General features: G+C 40.0%; 1 protein-coding gene across 4 annotated transcripts in view; it reads left to right on the plus strand.

The window, feature by feature from the left end:
* Nucleotides 1–17,889, plus strand: part of INPP5A (inositol polyphosphate-5-phosphatase A) — a 262,986-nt gene that overhangs the window by 145,196 nt on the left and 99,901 nt on the right. For all 4 annotated transcript variants that reach the window (XM_075155323.1, XM_075155322.1, XM_075155324.1 and 1 more), the window contains exons 6-7: nucleotides 3,150–3,253; nucleotides 14,567–14,619. In XM_075155323.1, coding sequence (XP_075011424.1) covers nucleotides 3,150–3,253; nucleotides 14,567–14,619 — 157 coding nt within the window. The remainder of the gene's footprint in view (nucleotides 1–3,149; nucleotides 3,254–14,566; nucleotides 14,620–17,889) is intronic.

Consider the following 17,889-nt stretch of genomic DNA (forward strand, 5'->3'; position numbering starts at 1 on the left):
ATAGTCTTTGGAAAAAAAAGATTGTCTCTGTTTTTCAGTTCTCAGGAAGACTTGAGTTTTAAAATGAGAACAATTTTCTCCTACAGCTTCACGTATTATTTGCTACAGCGTAGAAGGTGTTGGACTATTTATACAGTGGTCAGAGGCCCAAAAGTTTGCTTACAATTTAAACTATGGACAAGCTATGTGTTCTAAAGGGCCATCATCCGACAGAGGGGTTTGCTGACTGGGGTATTAGGCCAGTTTCAGTCTACCACTTTGATTTACAGAAAGAATCTCGTTTTCTCTGGTGTGAAATCAGAAATAGCGTAGAAGGATTTTTACTTGGAGATATGTGAGAAGGCATGCTTCTTTCCTCCTGCATTTGCTTCTCAGCCGTCATGTAAATGAATCGCTGGTTCATATTTAGCATTGATGTTAACATAAGTTGATGGTAAAGTGCCTCCTTTCTGCCAAGTGCTACCTTTTATTTAGGTTCTCACAGCAGAAGCCTTCAGTCCTTACCGTTCTGCCAAATGTTTTCTGTATCCTGAATGACATCGGGATCTTTCTGCTGACACTGTTAAACTTACTGAAAGAGGCACATCCATCCGTGGTCTACTTAGAATGATGTCACATTAGTTTATCAGGATATTTGTTTAGTCTTCCTGTGGGAGCCAGATCTCAAAGCTGATTGGCACATAAAGAATGATACTTTTCTTTTTCCCCCTGAAGATATATTGCTACATTACAGTAAATGCTTCCTCAGATTATATAAAATACTTTATCGAGACAGCTTAAAGTGACAAGTTTTTCTATTGCTTGGTATTTTCACCAGATATCTGGTAGAACTGGACAGTTCAGGGCTCTTGATAATAGTTGTTTTGCAGTTTTTCTCTTATGCATTCCTAGTCAAAACTCAACCCGGTTGGGTAGTTCCAGCTTAACAGTAGCTGTAAGATAGCTGCCCGAATTCCTGTGTCGGAGGAGTTTGGTAAATTAAGTCAGGTTCTCGCCTTTAGACATGCCAATACATTGCCCTGATCGGGAGAGAGACCGAGTACGAAGTGGATCAAGAAGCAGAACCTCTTGTTCATGAGCTGTATAGATCCATAGATTGATTGTTAAGGCTGAAAAGACTGTGCTATTTCTGTCTGTGATGTAACCATTCATTAAAGACTTCGCAAAGTCATGTGCTTTACCACTAAGTCTCTTTTACACACAGCACCCATTCCAGCTTTAAATTCACATGTCAGCCTCCTGTGCTGATAGCCAGAAAAAAATAATCTGAAAGAGGTGGGTGGCTACAGGGTCACAGAGCATCTGGTAGGGGTTTGAATGGAGTGAGTCCAATTCATCTTCTGCATATCCCCAGCGCAAGATTTTTACTTTCTTGGTTTGAAATAATCTGGAGAACTGACGCAGGCGGCCTAGTATCAGTGAAGGCCATTCAAAAATAAGACCCTTTTTTTACTCTAAGGGTTTTCAAGTGACTATACAAATGATTCAGAGTTGACTGAGCTGCATGTATAAGCACAGAACATTTCAGGAGGAAATAATTAAAAACAGAATGCCTTTTTGACCTGAGATCTGATTTTTATTTTTTTAATCATTTTCAGTCACTTAACTGATTAAGGAACACCCAACTGAAACTTGGCGATTTATGTTACTGGCCTTCTTGATTGATGGAGGCTGGCATGTAGGTAGTGGGGATGTTGGCAGAGTTGAAAATCGTTTCCAGCCATGCATCAGGTCACTGTTCTGTCTGGACCAGCAACTGCTGCTAAACGTGGCAGAGACCCAGAGGAAATCCTCTGATGGGCGGCTGTGAGGCAGCTGCACCTCAGGAGTCTCTTTAGGTTAGGCCTTGAAGCTTAACAGCTGTCCTTCCTACGCTCTGTTCATGCATGTATGATTTCTGTTGTAGTTCCAGTCTAAATAGTTACGAATATCCAGTCTTTTTCAGGATCTTGCTCAAGTCCGACAGTCTGGGACAGTCAGTTGCCCAGCAACATAATGCGTTAAGTAGAAAATGAACTTCCTCTTTTTATCAGGTTTCGCATTGCTGTTCCTGAATTTCATTGACTGTCCCCATTTCTGTTTTAGGATATAACAGAGAGAAATTTCTAACTTTCCTGTTCTAGACCACTCAGTAAACCACTTGGTTTTGGTGCAGCATATTCTCTCCTACTCTCAAGGACATCATCATGGACTCCAAGGGAAAACATTCAGTCTGTTCATATAAGAACTTTTTTCCACATTTCTTGTTTTATCTTAGGCATTGTAGTATTTGAATGACTTCAGTGGATGACTTGAAGATGTCGCCTTTCTTTGCAGAGGCAATTATTAATTAAAACCAAGTCTACCTCAGATCAGTTCCACAAAAGGAATAGGCTGCTCAGCTTGTGGTCAACTCATCTTTCATGGGGAGTTCCACCAGCGTTACTGGGTCAGTTCTGGAGTGACAAAAATCAGCACCCCCACTGACACAGCTAGCCCAGCAGACAATTTAAGTGTGGTCAAACACTACGTTTGTGATGATTGTCAATATTGGTGATTTAAAGCAAAAGGCAAAAAGCTGAGATGATCTAAATGAATGATTATATACTTGTTTGATGGGTAAAAGATGTGATCAATAATGTGTTAGAGATGTGCATCAGTTGATGCTTAGGTAGGTAGACTTAAAGTCTGAAAAAAAGAGTTGCTGGATAAAACATACAGGTGATCACTACTCATAAGTAACATTTTCCACCTTAATGTGTTTTATATTAATTAATTTTCCTTTTAATTATCCAGCATAGATTGCTGGATGCTGGCTGAGGACACAGACAGGCATCTCCTGGAAGAACCATGCTGGAAGGTTTGAGTGCAAGGATGTACAGAGACCTTGTTCATAATTAGAGCTCCAACATTTTACAGTGCTCTGGATAGTAAAAATAACAGTACCCAGAACTGTATAGCTTAAAGATGTCTGATATACACAAGTATGTTTATACATGGTTTAGTGGTCTCTGTTTTTTTCCCCCAGAACAGCTCGGTGCTTGCATATTGTGCTTTTGCTAAGACCCTACCACCTATTTTGCAGATGCCGCTGCTTTGCCAATGAGTGCTGTAAGTTGCTTATAATATTAAAGATATGTCTGTTAATTTTGTTTTATATCTCTTCCTAGCTAAGAAGTATAAAAAGGTTACTGGGAAAGAAATCTATTCAGACACTTTAGAAAGCACGCCCATGCTGGAAAAAGAGAAGTTTCCACAGGATTATTTCCCTGAGGTATGTACAGTCCCATGGAGCATTCCCAAATATTAGGTTTGACTCTGATTTGCTCAGATTACTTGAGTAGCTACTCTCAGTAATGTAAATAAGGTAAGAATTGAGTCTTGGTTTTTTATTTGTTTGTTTGTTGGTTTCTTGTCACCTATAATATATGTTTTAAGTCATTGCATGAATTTACCAAATTCAAATGGAGTTCTTTGTATAGTAGGAAATCCTTGTGAAGGATGGAGACAGTGGTGAAAAGACTTGTTTGTGCATTTAAAACGAAACAAATAGCACGCAGTGCCAATTGCAAGTCTGTTTCAGGGAGACTTACTCCTTGGCAGGGTGAGACGCGACTTTGAATGGATTCCATTTGTATTCAGCGGCAGCAGGTCTGTAATCGTGGTTGCAGCAGTGCTGGTTTCTGTTCGGTACAGCTAGGTACTAGTGCAGTCACTGCAAGTATGGAGGGAAAAGGTGGTTTCTTCTCAGTGCAAGAATACACGTGACTTGAAAACATATTGATGTTTTCCTCTGACGCTGCCCTCGTACTGCCTTTTTTTGTTGTTCTCTTAAGAACTGTGGAGTGCTGCATGTTTGAAGGTGAAGGTCTTGTCAAACCCAGAAACACGAGCACAGCTGAGGCTTTTCTTCCACTGCACCTGCAAGTGCAATTGCACATGCAAGTGCAGTCTTTGTCTGCAGTTCTCTTCTTTGATGTTTACTTTAAGTTGCTCATTTTTAATTTCTTAAGAACATCTAGAACATCGGTGTTTAATGGTTAGTGTTTACTACAAGCCAAGTGAATAAATTTGTTGAATTCCTATAACATTTGTGGATCAAACAGGCATGTTACTACTTTAATATAAGGAAGAACTAAATAAACTTTAAAAATTAATTTAGAGTTTGTAAATAAACACACTTGGAGATATTTACATAGTGCATGTGTGCTTGGAAGAGCATTGCATAAATAATTATGGGGTTGATGGGATGTAGGTTATTCCTTTTCTTGACTTTGATACTAAATTATATATTTTTATATTCTATATCTCTATACTGGAAGGGAAACTACCTTCGACATAATTTTACTAGCTTTTACTTCCTGTGAATAAACATCTTAAATACTTCTTTGAAGTTAAGTGTTATATCGTTTTGAAGGAATTTCAAGGGGTTACTCAGGTATTTATTTTTCTCCTCCATCAGCAATAAACTGTATGGGTGATTGACATGTATGGGTAGCAGTATGGGTGATTGACAACGTAAGTAGGAAACGAACAGTGGTGTTGAATGGTTTGATTGTAATATTGAGAGCACTGAACAGCAGTGTGTGAGAGCTGTTACCACGCTTAACAGCAATAGGCCAAATTATGGATTGTTCATTGATACCCAGGAAGAATTATTTCCATCGTTATTTCACTGCTGTTGTTTCATCACGAGACTGGTAAATTTGTAACTTGTTCAGCATCGTTTGTTACTGCCTCTTACCTGAACAATTCTTCACAGTCTCTTGGAGAAATGGTTGAGTCTAGTGGCTTTCCCACACTCTTTTGTGGACCAGGGATCGTGTTCATTTCTCGTGGGTGCTCAGGGATCCGTTGTTCCCATGTTTGTATTTGGAGCAACAGCTTCTATATTCAATACACCCTGCAGCGCTGCTTCAGGTACAGGACTATTAGGTCCAGAACCCAAGAAGCAGCTAAATACCTTGTGAGGGTCTGACGCCTTCGTACTGTTCCTATTTGTTACATTACCCCAAATGACTTCTCTAAGGAGAAAGCACTGTGTTCTGGTGTGGTCAGGGATACTGTTTACCTGGAGGAAGAATAAATAGGGAAGAGAAAATCCACGAACACTCGCAATTAAGATATGAACAAATCCCTGAGCACCTGGAAAGTTAGTTCTCTTCCTGCACACAGAACAATTCCTTGTAAGAGTGTTGCAGCAGGACTCCGTAGAACAGGCTGCGGGATTTACCCGTTTTATTTCAGAGCTTCACACAGTAGGAGAGGAAAGCGATACGGGCTCTCCAGGACTACAATAATGTGGATAATAGCAGCATCGATATTTACAGTTCTGTGACTTTCCATGCTCCTTTGGCATGCAACCTAGCATAGACCAAGCCAGCATATTTTTCATGTGACTTGAAAAGTTAGAAAATAACTGTGATGATTTTTACAGTACGCTGTTTTTCATTTTGGACTGAAGACCAAAGAGTCTCTGAAGCACACATGAGTACGCCAACATCAAAAAACCAACAGTGACATAGTTTTGGTTCTCATATACATGTTTCTGTTTTTAAAGCTAAAATTAATTTTCTTATCACCTATCTTCATCCTAGACAAGTGTTGGTAATAACGATGCTAATTAAAAGACCACAAAATAATGTGTATTTTGAAAATTTGAGTTGACACAGCAGAATCCTTGAGCAGCACATCTGTCCAAACGTTACATTTACATGCTCTTGTGTTTTAGCCAGACTTCTCATATCGCATTTACAATGTTTTGTGTGAGAAATGGTTTAAGACTGATTTCTTTTCTTTTTATTACTGCTGCTTAAGGATGATCTAAAAGTAATTACAATGATTGAGGCATAATGCAATTCAAAATAATTACAGCCCACTGCATATAAAACTAACAAAACTTTCTGTCTTGATTTATGGGTCCTCTTGGCTAGGCTTAAGACTCAAATGATGCCTCTGGGAGCAACACTCCAGATAATGTTAGGCCATTTAAAAAAAAGCAGATTTGTGTAGTCTATCAGGCCTGAGTAATTTTTTTTTTCCATAGTGAGAAATTGGTTGTTATCATAGATCACAGATACTGCTCAAAGCTCTTATGAAAGATGAATTAATTTCACTAATGCTTTAATGCAAACCTTTCATGGAGAAGGCTGTATGGTGATAACCTTACTGCGGTCTCTCCTTTCTCAATGATGATTTATGTTGTCTTTTAGTAGATGAAACTGCCTGTATTCACAATCCATCTGCTGGCTAAAGGAATCCTATTAACAGAGGATCTGAGAAGAGACTTAATACTATAAGGTGAAAGATGTGGTATCTCCTTTCTGGGACATGAAGTAGGAATTTTTTTTCCTATTTTAAAATGTAGATACCTTTCTAAGAGTATACAGATGATCTATATCATCTCTACCTGTTTTTATGCTGGCTTACAGATGGTGGATCAGCTAGTGACTATAAAAAATAAAAATAAAGATTGTTGCTTTGAAATCTGCAATAAGAAACAATTTTCTCTTTTCTCCTTCCCAAGCTATAGTTCTTTTTTAAATTCTGTTCCCAAAGGTTTCTTCTTTCCAAATACTGTATCTGGAAGTATTAAAGTACATCAGTGATCCAAAATATGCAAGGCATGTTGTTCAGCTGCAGAGGGACCTGGACAGGCTGGATCAATGGGCTGAGGCCAACTCTATGAGATTCAACAAGGCCAAGTGCCGGGTCCTGCACTTGGGCCACAACAACCCCAGGCAACGCTGCAGGCTTGGGGAAGAGTGGCTGGAAAGTGCCCAGAGGAAAAGGACCTGGGGGTGCTGGTCGACAGCCGGCTGAACATGAGCCGGCCGTGTGCCCAGGTGGCCAAGAAGGCCAACGGCATCCTGGCCTGTATCAGAACTGGTGTGGCCAGCAGGACTAGGGAGGTGATCGTGCCCCTGTACTCGGCACTGGTGAGGCCGCACCTCGAATACTGTGTTCAGTTCTGGGCCCCTCACTACAAGAAGAACATGGAGGTGCTGGAGCATGTCCAGAGGAGGGCAGCGAAGCTGGTGAAGGGCCTGGAGCACAAGTCTGATGGGGAGCGGCTGAGGGAACTGGGGGTGTTTAGTCTGGAGAAGAGGAGGCTGAGGGGAGACCTCATCGCGCCCTACAACTACCTGAAAAGGAGGTTGTAGCGAGGTGGGGGTCAGTCTCTTCTCCCAAGTAACAAGCGATAGGACGAGAGGAAATGGCCTCAAGTTGTGCCAGGGGGGGTTTAGATTGGATATTAGGAAAAATTTCTTCACCGAAAGGGTTGTCAAGCATTGGAACAGGCTGCCCAGGGAGGTGGTGGAGTCACCATCCCTGGAGGTATTTAAAAGACGTGTAGATGAGGCCCTTAGGGACATGGTGTAGTGGGCATGGTGTGTTGGGTTGACGGTTGGACTCGATGATCTTAGAGGTCTTTTCCAACCTTAATGATTCTATGATTCTATGATTCTATATATCTAAGGTGAAGGATGACTTTTTTATTTAAGATGTTAAACTATTTATTTAAGATGTTAAACAGTGGTTCAACTATTGGGCTGTATTAGGTCCAAAGCCTGCTAACTTTTGCATTCTTAATGTTAAATAGGCAAATTATTAATAACTGAATTATTTATTGAAGTTAAAGGAATTAAGTGTGTTCAAGTTACAAGTATCTAAAGGTAATTTACAGTTTGGAGTGGGGGAATATACAAATTGCACATTTTATGATACAAACGCATAGGTATTCTTGCTTTATTCAGCCTTGGCTGGGTGACATTCTCCACCATGGGCTGAAGTACCTCCCCAGTCTCCTGTGCTGGCTTTTACTTGGGCCAAGTAAAAGGCCCAAACCATGAGATTTCCATCCACCACTGTTGCTTTTGTAACTATTTTAAGTCATATGCTCCAACAATAATATAATTTGGCTGTATAGATAAGTCCTAAAGAAAATCTTAATTGGGAGAGAATGTGGTCAAATGCTGAGTTAGGCTTATCCTGACCATAGCAGCAAATACGCTGCGAGACTGGGGTTCTGATTTTGTCATCTTGGGACAAGTCATGTGACCTTGCTCTTGGCAGGTCTGTGTCACGTTGTCATCATGCTGCTATTACCTTACTAGTATAAATTTTTATATTGTAATTATCTACCTTTAATGACTGTTTTATAAAATAAGTTTTGTAATGACTCTTCGCGTTCTCAGAAAAAGTGAAATGAGCTACAGAATTATTATCATATTTTGGGTTAGGTGTCTAAAATTTAGGTCGATTGTTTGTACTCCTATGAACCCTGAATTCTGCTGTTCCAAAGGAAGGAATTCTTACAGACTTAAATGTCCTTTGGAGAGTTAAAGGACAAAAGGAAAAAAGAAAGTGCCTTGTAAAATAGAAGAAATACTGTATCTCTGGCAGTGGATATGAAGTGTGAGAACAGGCTGGTTAGTCCGTGTTGTGCTTTCAAACACATACCATTATTTTCAGCTATTTTTGGCAATGACCTAGACTGGAGCATTACAGTTCAGCTGCTGGCAGGGTCAGACCCCTCTGACTTCACATCCTTGCTCCTGCATTCTCTTTTATCCAGTTGGTCCTTCGAGGTTGTCTAACAGATGAAAAAGGGACCCCTGAAACCTCTGCCCCACCATGCGTATACTCGTACCTATTGCTTCCACAGGCCTTCTGCCAACTTGACGTGGTAACTTAAAACTTTCTTACAAGTAAATACTTAACTTGATCTTTCTTTCAAAAGTTGCATCAGTATTGTATTTCTGTCTTCTAAAATAATTTTTAGTGAAAAAATTATTGCTACTGGTTGGCTACTTCACTGGTGATGTGTATAGGAAGAAGCAGATAGCAATAATGATTTGCATGTCCCATGGTTTTGTATGTAGAAATAAGTGGAGCAAGTATAGGTTTTATCACATATTTCTTACATTTGCTTACATCACGCACAGATACTTAAATGTGGTCTTCCGATAGATATATTCTTACTAAATTCTTTATACTGTATTTTCTGGTAAATAAAGGGTAATGAAAGCATTATGTGAAAAAGCAAATTATCAATTAAATAATTACACTACATAATAGACTTTGTCATTAGATAGATTGACTTCATATTCTTAAGCTCTCACTATACATTTTTTTGATGAGTGCCATAGATATTTTCATTTGCAGACTTTTAAATTTATGTAATGACTTCTAAAAATCTTTAGCAGTAAAAATATGACTAATAGTGCTGTTACAATGCTTGATAGTGTTCAAAGGCTGAATTGGGCTTAAGTGTTCCATATACTGCATATTATTCTGAAATACAGGGAAATTAGAAAGGTGCTTTGAACAGTTTGCATACAAACTCCTAGTTTAGTTCTGTAAACTGATCTAAGAAAAGAAAGGAAGTAATTTTGGGGCAGGAACTACATTCTGTGTGGTTTTTATGGAAAGTTGTCATAATACACGCTCCTGTTCATGGCTAGTTAAACGTTGAGGATATTGTGATATGCTGAAGCACAGGTTCCTGCGTGAGGCTCTGAGGAGGAGTTGTTCTCACCGCGGTGATGCGGGCCTGTTAGTGCTGAACATCGCTTGGTGCCTCAGTTGTTCTTGCTCCTCAGTATTCAGCTGCTTCATGTACAAGATTTCCCGTCTTCCTCTGAACTGTGGTGTTCCTTTAAGAAGCTGCAATTACACTGCAGTCATTGCCACTTTAATATGTCTTTCCTTCATGCCCCTGCTTTGTATGGTTGAATAAACCCTTGCTGGGTCACTATTTAATTTGATACGGTCCCTCTCAGTAAAATGATGGAGAAAAGATGAATTAAGGCTCTGTGCTAGTCATTATCAATCATGGTTTGTGTGCATTACTTATTGCTCACAGTGCTTTTTGACATTAGCCCTCTATAACCTCTCTCTTCATGTTAATGTTGTCTGGAGGTCCTTTTACCCGATGTAGCAGAGGTTATTTATGTAGGTGGTGTTTCTAGGGGGTTTTAAAAGGTCAGCACGATCTCCTGAGAGACTCTATTCACAGAGAAAAGGCTGGCGGAATGTAACTACAAGTTTTCAAATTGTGATTTTTTTAAGAAATTTTTTTTAAGGACTTCTAATAGCGAGGTGTCAGAATTTCAGTTACTAGAGAAAATTTTTGGCAAAATAGCCTCTAATACATACTGCTGCCTTTAAAACCGGTATTTGCAGTGTATGTGTGAGGAAACGCCAAGCTACTGTAAGAATTTCTGTATTTTACCATGTCATGAAATATAGATTGTGTTGCAAATACGTTTTAATGGGCTTGTATCACTGTAGGCTTGCATGAAACAGAATAAGGCAGCAGTGCTGAGGGTTGGGCGTACTTTATACTGGTATTGCTTGTGTTGGTGAGGTCGTCAGTGACAGAATCAAGAGTAAAGTCCTGTGGGATGGCCTGCTGGAGAAGTGGATGATGTTTGACAACAGGACTCTTGGTCTCATACACTTTGGTTGCACAAAACTTTAAGCTAATTGTACGTGCATGAGCCCGCGGCAGCAGGCAGGCCACATCCAAGGGAGAGAGGGATCTGGCTGATGTCATTGGGAGGCTTCTCACTGCCATCTCAAAAGGGAGAGGTTCCTGAGGGCTAACAGAAATGTCACAGCCATTTTCAAGAAGGGTCCCAGGTGGCCTCTCCTCAGTCATGGGAAGGTGATGGAGCAAATCTTCCTGGATGACCAGTTGCATGGGCATGGGGAGTACTGTGGATGTTGTATGCATTGACTCTAGCAAGGTCTTCGGTGCAGTCTCTCACAGTATCCTTGAAGTCCAGTTGGCGACGTGTGTACTGGGTAGGTGGAAAGTTGGCTGTAAGATGGCTGGAAAGTTGACCAACCACCAGGCTCACAGGGTGGTGAACAAAGTCCAGCTGGCAGCTGGTTGCTGGTGGTATTCCTCAGGGGTCGATGGTGGGATCTGTACTATTCAACACTTTTGTTAACAGCTTGGATAACGGGATGGAGTGCACGCTCAACTTTGCAGACAATGTCAAGCTGGGGGAGCAGTCAATGTGCTGGAGGGCAGGGCTGCTGTTCAGAGGGACTTCAACAGGCTGAAGAAATGGTCTGATGGGAACCTCATGGAGTTCAGCAAAGGTTAACACCCAGCCTTGTCCCTGGGGTGGGATAACCTCATAAAGCAGTACAGGCTGGAGGTGGCTACCCAGAAAACAGAAAAGGACCCGGATCTTGCTGGACAGCAAGTTGAACATGAGCCAGCACTGTGCTTTGGCGGCAAAGGCGGCCAACAGCATCCCAGGATGTGTTAGGTCCCAGGAAAAGATTCCTCCATCTATTTGGCACTCCAAGGCCACGTCACATCTCCAGTGTCTTGTTTGGGAATGCCTATACCAGACAGACGTGGGCAAACTGGAGCAAGCGTAGCAGAGGCACCTCTGGGGCTGGAGCATGGGATGTGGGAGAGAAGCCAGGGAGCCCGTCTGTGCCACCAGGAGAGGGAGGTGGTGGGGGACCACGCTGCTGGCTGCAGTGGCCAACTGGTGGCTCTTGAGGGATGGGCCCAGGTGCCTCTGAGTGGTTGTGCAGCAACAGGACAAGGGGCAGCAGTCATCAGTTGCAGCAAGGGAAAATCTGACTAAATCGGGGAAAAGATTTCACCATGAGGGTAAACAATAGAAGAGGGGCCCAGAGTGATTGTGGAATCGCTATCCTTGGAGATGCTCAAAACCCAACTGGATATGGCTTTAAGCAACATGATCTAGTTGGCCCTGTTTTAATGTTACATCTTTTGAAGTACCAAATATGTTGCCAAAGAGGAAAGTAGCAAATGAAAAATGACAGCTTGATTGAAGGCATTATCTTGGGCCACATCATAGGCTTGGACTATTTGATTTTAAGTTCTATGTATTGTTCTTCAGTAATTAAAAGTTCCATACAGTTATTTTTAAGAATGAAATGACAGTGCTCCCCTTTTTTTGATTGAGATTAGATTTAAGCCAATTTTGAATGCTTTTAGCATTTAACTTTTTTCATTGTTTTGCTTTTGAATAAATGTTGACATTTTGCCAAATCTCAACTTGTAACTGTGCTGTCATGATCATCACAGAAACTGTGAATATACAAGACCTTATTGGATTATGGGATTTGAAGTTCAGCCCCGAAAGCCGGGCTATTAGGAAGATGTGGTGGGTCAGCCCTCCAGCCAGCCATTCCCTGGTTGACCAGAGTGACTGCTGGATCTACAGAAGAGTTTATTTTTCAGTGTTGAAAAAAAATCATTTACGATAAAGCAGATACTTATTCACAGACACCTCAGAGGTTTTCTCAGTAGAGCTGCAGTTTAAGAAAAATCAAAATTTGGGCTCTCCTAAGACAAAAGTAGTAAGGATTCAGAGAAATTAGTTCCCCTCTGAACGTATCCATCAACTGGATTTCAGAGTAGTGAACTGTTAGGATTTCCTCCCTGAATACAACCTTATTAGACCTATGCAAATTTACCTGCTTTCAAAAGCCCAAATTCTTAAAAGATTTAAGCACCTATAAGCATCAACAAACAACTGATATTCATTACTAAATATCTCAAAAACACTTATCCTCCGACCCTGTCTGTAGTTACAGAATTGCTGCAGTCAGCTGCCAGGAGTCACCAGGCGGATCTGCGGCGGGTGGTGTTGCAAACTTTGCGTATGCTCGGAAGAGAAGCGCATTTATTCTGGGTTTAGGAGGTTTTTCTCCTTTTGTCTGTAGGAAATCTTTACATTTGGCTAAACATTTGTTTTGTTAATTTATTTTATTCCCTCTTAATATTTGTTCTATGAGCTACTGAAAGCTAACTGTAAGTAGAGACATAAGTCAAGAACAGAAGAAAGCTGTTCATTGTGTCCACAGTATCAAAATAGGAATTTTGATTACTGCATAAAGGACTTTGTTGTTAGTCATTGTTCTTGGACTTGACCGTCTTGAGAGGACTACTTCCTTGTGCTGCCCACTGCTGTAGCAATGCAAAGCTGATAAAATTTGTGCAGGAAAAGCCTCCATACTTTCTTCGGCACGGCCAGAACAGCTGAGTCCTCAGGTAAGCAGCCAAGCTGCAATTTTCCCTGCGGCGCTCGCAGTACAATTTGGCTCTAGCAGTCTGTGCAGGAAGGTCCCACAAGCCTGCAGAAAGGTGATTCTGAAATTGCCACCTGAAGTAAGAAATACTAAAAACAGGTTTCCCAAAATCTGGAGTACATAACTGTGCATAAATTTTGTAGACAATTTTTACTTCTTAGTTTTGTAGCATGTAGGTAACGCTTTTTCCACAAAATGACAAACTCTGAAGTTGAGTGCAATGAATGAAATAAGCTGTCATTTACAAGTAACTTTGCACATTTTCCTGGGTTTGGATAGCAGAGAACAACTGCAGTAAATAGTTTTCACATTCAAGCTTTCAAGAATAAGCTATTATTTATTCAGTAAAATAAACACTTTAAAATCTTCATAAGCATATTTTGAAGGAACAGAGAACCCCAGTGGGAAAGGGGCCCTCGTAAAGGAATGGTGTTACATCTGGTTGGTCTTGACCGTGGTTACCATGTTTGTGCCTGAAGAGGGGAGGAGGTGGGAGATAGGTAACTGTTATCTGAAGGGTGGTTAGAAAACAGCCCATTTAGATTTTGTGAGGCACTTCACTATCTCAGCAGTATTTGGGACTTTAAAATGAGGACTGTGTTCACAGTGTGGTGGATAAATACATCCAGCAAGTCTCTTCTGAAGGCAGTGCCTTAGGAGAGGCTTAGGAGAGCGGTACCTCTGAACGCGGAGATGCTCTGCTATGGCTGGCACTTTATTTTATAATAAGGAGTTGCAGTCTTTTGCTGCAAAATCATTGGCATCATTATTTAGGCCTGTCTGGTGCAATATTCATTACCAGAGAACATTAGCCTAGCCCCATATTCATTGTTAACAGTGAATAAATAGGATGCAGAATCATGTCTTTTTGTGGGAGGCTGTAATTTATGGCAGTGGCTTAGGAGTGGTGCTGAAAAAATCCTTTTGCTGTATCATAAGTGCCATATGTTGGCATAGGCTGATTTGTGGCTTTCTCGCGGACGTTGCAGTTTTGATAAATGTAATGTTTCACCATTATTTAAATTCCCTCTAACTTTTATAGAAATACTGGGTGGGTTGGCTCAGCAGGAGAAATAGCTTTCCAGCAGATCTCATTCATTTTAATTTGATGTAAATCTCTGATGACATTTTACAGTTCAAGTAAAACTACAAAGAAGCCAAGACATTTGTGCATAGGCAATAAGAATTTGCTGGTTTAGGCTAAGCATAAATATGGTTGTAAAGCTTTCCTAATTGGTTATCTTTCATCTATAAACAACTAGCAGGGCTTATATTAATTTTACATGTAAGTTTATAAATGCTGCAGGACCAAAAATATAAATAATCCCAGGATTTATGAGAGACACAATATATGTTTTCAAGATACCTCAGTTGGTGTGTAGCGCTTGTTAGTTACAGCGTATGGATGAACCTTTTTTATTTTGTTCTCTGTATGTTTCACTTTCACAGTAGTCCTTTACTTAAGGTGACTGATTCTTATTTGCTTATTTTTTAGTGTAAGTGGTCCAGAAAAGGTTTCATTCGAACAAGATGGTGTATTACTGATTGGTAAGTTGCACCTTTAAGTTATTGCTGATTATGTGTATATTATGTATGTTTTCGTTAAGAACTATGTCAAAGAAGGTATTTATATATATAGATTGGTCTATTCATAGAACAGATTGGTTCCAAAACAGTTGCTTTGCTTTATTATTTATTGAACACATAATACTCAGTAAATTGTAATAATGCATAACAAAATGTGATGTTGATATTCACATGTATGTGCAATTAGCATGGGATAATTCAGGTCATAAGCAACCTCTCAATCAAGCATGATCAAAAAAGCTGTGTGTCTGTTCTCTACAAACTCTTTAAGCCAGCCCTTTAAGCCCAGTCCAGTTTCCACTGAAGTCAGTGGAGGGACTCTACCTTTAAGGAATACAGCTTTTTAAAACCAGTTCCTACTATATTACTTTTACTGGAACAGAACTTTTTGTCCTATTCAGGTCAGGATTCCCATTTTAAACCGAAGGCATGGTCCTGTTTTCTGTGAGGTTGCTTATTTTCATCCTAGAGTGGAATAAAGCACCTGGCAGCCAGCACTCCCTGGTAGGGTTTGGTGGAGGGGCAGCAGCGAGCAGGCAGCACACCCCTTTTCTGTGCGCTCATAGACTGCTGAGGAAACATCCCACCGAGCAAGACTTATTTAAGTTCAATGTAATCTGGCTGTTGTCAAAGCAGAGAGAGTTCCTCATAAGATGTGCTGTGAAAATCTGCAGAAGAAACAAACATTTTTTGCTCTTGGGATCATCCAACAGCCTAAAGAGGTGGGGGCTGAGGGGAGCAGACAACTGTATGAAAATCGTGATGGTGTTACACACTAGATCACTGTCTTTGGAAGAAGCAGTGCCAACTAGTGTTGACAAGAGGTGTATCTCATAACTTACTATCTATGTTTGAAAGCTACTTACTATCTGTGTTTGAAAATGCTATCTTTAATAAGTTTAATAATAGTAGTAATAGTAGTAGTGTATGTTGGGGGAAGCAGCTGATTGTGCAAAGCACTATACCTGAGAGAGCTTGAACATTCTCCTTGTCTTAACACAAAGAGAGCTCAATAAACCCGCAGATGGTTCAGATTTCTGTAGTCCTACCTGACCATACTTTTTTACCACTTAGTCATAGTTGTGGTCTCTACTGCTTATTTATGTTATAGTCACCTAAATGTATGTGAACGTTCAACATTTTTACCTTCCTCCTGTGGTCATTTCACATCTTAAAATTCTAAGTTTGATTTTAAAGTCTGATGGATGTTCACACAGGCTGACTTTTGAGTGCTGAATAGTGTTCTTGCTTGTTTGCATAAGCATGTTTATTAGATTAAGCAAACAATTTGTGAAAAATGAAGAAGCAGGTTTTCTCCTTTTACAGACTTTTGACCCAGAAATCAGGTAGGCAGCTATGGGATAATGTAAGTTCTTCTTAATTTTTCCAGATCCGTATGACATGGCATGTGATTCCAGCAGTAGAGCTTTGCAGAAGTGGGTATTTAGCACCAATTGCTAATCTGGCCTTTCCTCTTACACCATCTGTCTCTCCTATCCTCTTGGATTTCCTCTTTGCAGAAAAAATAACGTGAATTTATTTTTTGGCGTTTCCAAGAAAAAAATGTTCTTCAGAGATAGATTCAAAGGAAATGTTTTCTTGCGAGTTGATATTAAAAAAGGATAGTTCTTGGGAGGAGCAGTCTGTAGCTAGATGTTCTGATCAGATAATATACTATGCTTATGTTTCCTGAGGGTGTATTGGGAAGTAAGAGTGAGGAGGCTCACAGCTTTTCCTGATCTGTAATGAGATGAGCTATGGTGGTAGTTTTGTGTCTGGAATAGTCTGCAATTATGATCCACATGATCTAACAAGATCTGAAATGTTTCTAATGAGAAGTTGAAGGGTCAAGTTACTGTGAACAATTTCTGGAGAATGAAAGTGAAATATTATGGAAAATACAGGGGGTTAGAAAATACACCTAATTAGGTCTAAATGCATAACGTGTCTGTTCATGGTATGGTAAGTGTTTAAACCCAGTCTATGTGCATATGCGTATGAACAAAGTTCTGTCCATTTTCATAATCATGACTTTTGATCTATACATTTCTATATGCTAATAGTTCAATAAAAGTATAGCCAGGAGACTTGTTAATACTTCTGTGTGAATCCTTGAAGGGAGCTGTTAATTTTCCCTCTGTAGGAAAACATCATTATAGAATGTACCTCATGCCAAAAACAGAGGGCTTCCAAAAAAGTGACCGTAAAAGATTTCAGAGAACTGTCCTCTTTTTCCTCCTCTGTGATTCAGTGATCTGCCCCAGTTGAGTTCCTCTGTGAATCCACGTTTTTCACATTCATTTTTCTTCATTAGCTTATCTTTAGTGTGAATGAAGAATTAGGGAATCTTGGGGCACTCAGAAATTTCATTTTAAGAAAAAACGAAAGATAACTACATACACTTTTTTTTGCTTTTCTTTTTTTAGTATCTTGAATATAGGGGGGAGCGGTATTTATTTGTATTCCAATAGTCCTTAGTGTTATTGTGTTAATAGGTGCAAGATAGTGCCCTGAATGCATTACAGTCTTAAATACAGTTCACATACATAGTTTATATTTGGTAGGGAGAATGGAGTAGAGAATACATTTATAAAATGTAGGTGTGGCACCAACCTGGGAATGTTTGCAAGTATATTAGAGGTCAGAATCAGCAATCAAAATTGTTTTGATATTTTAGAGAAAGTAGGATTGCAAGATTAAAGTCAGGGAAGTGCAAAGCATTGCACTTTGAGAGGAGAATTCAAAAGCACAAATACAATATTGGGAATAACTGATTCATTACCCATACTGTAGAAAAGGATCAAAGGAGAAGAAATTGAATATGATTCATTATTATCTTACTGAGATGTGTTAATAGATACATCATGTGAAGGACATGAAGGGGGGAAGGTATGGTAATTATTTAATTGAGTGCTGCCAAGGCCTTTGACAGAGTACTCTGTCTTGTTTTGAGTGCTGTGCTTTAGGTAAGCTGGAAAAAGAACAGGAGAGTCACGAATGGTAGGAGTATTTGAGTAGGAGTTGAAAAAATTTGGCTCGCCACATCTGGGAGACTGGTTGCTATCTGTCTCCCCTGCAGGAAGGGCAGAAGGAAAATTGGTTTCATTTGCAGGAAAACAGGTAATATGATGAAAGTTTTAATTTAAGGACAGGGAAATTGTAGGTGGAAGGTCCTTTATTAGCAAGTTTTAAGAACAAGCAGGTTTTAGGCAGATGGAGATGGATTATAGA

Source organism: Calonectris borealis, chromosome 7 (assembly GCF_964195595.1).
Source record: "Calonectris borealis chromosome 7, bCalBor7.hap1.2, whole genome shotgun sequence".
NCBI lineage: Eukaryota > Metazoa > Chordata > Aves > Procellariiformes > Procellariidae > Calonectris > Calonectris borealis.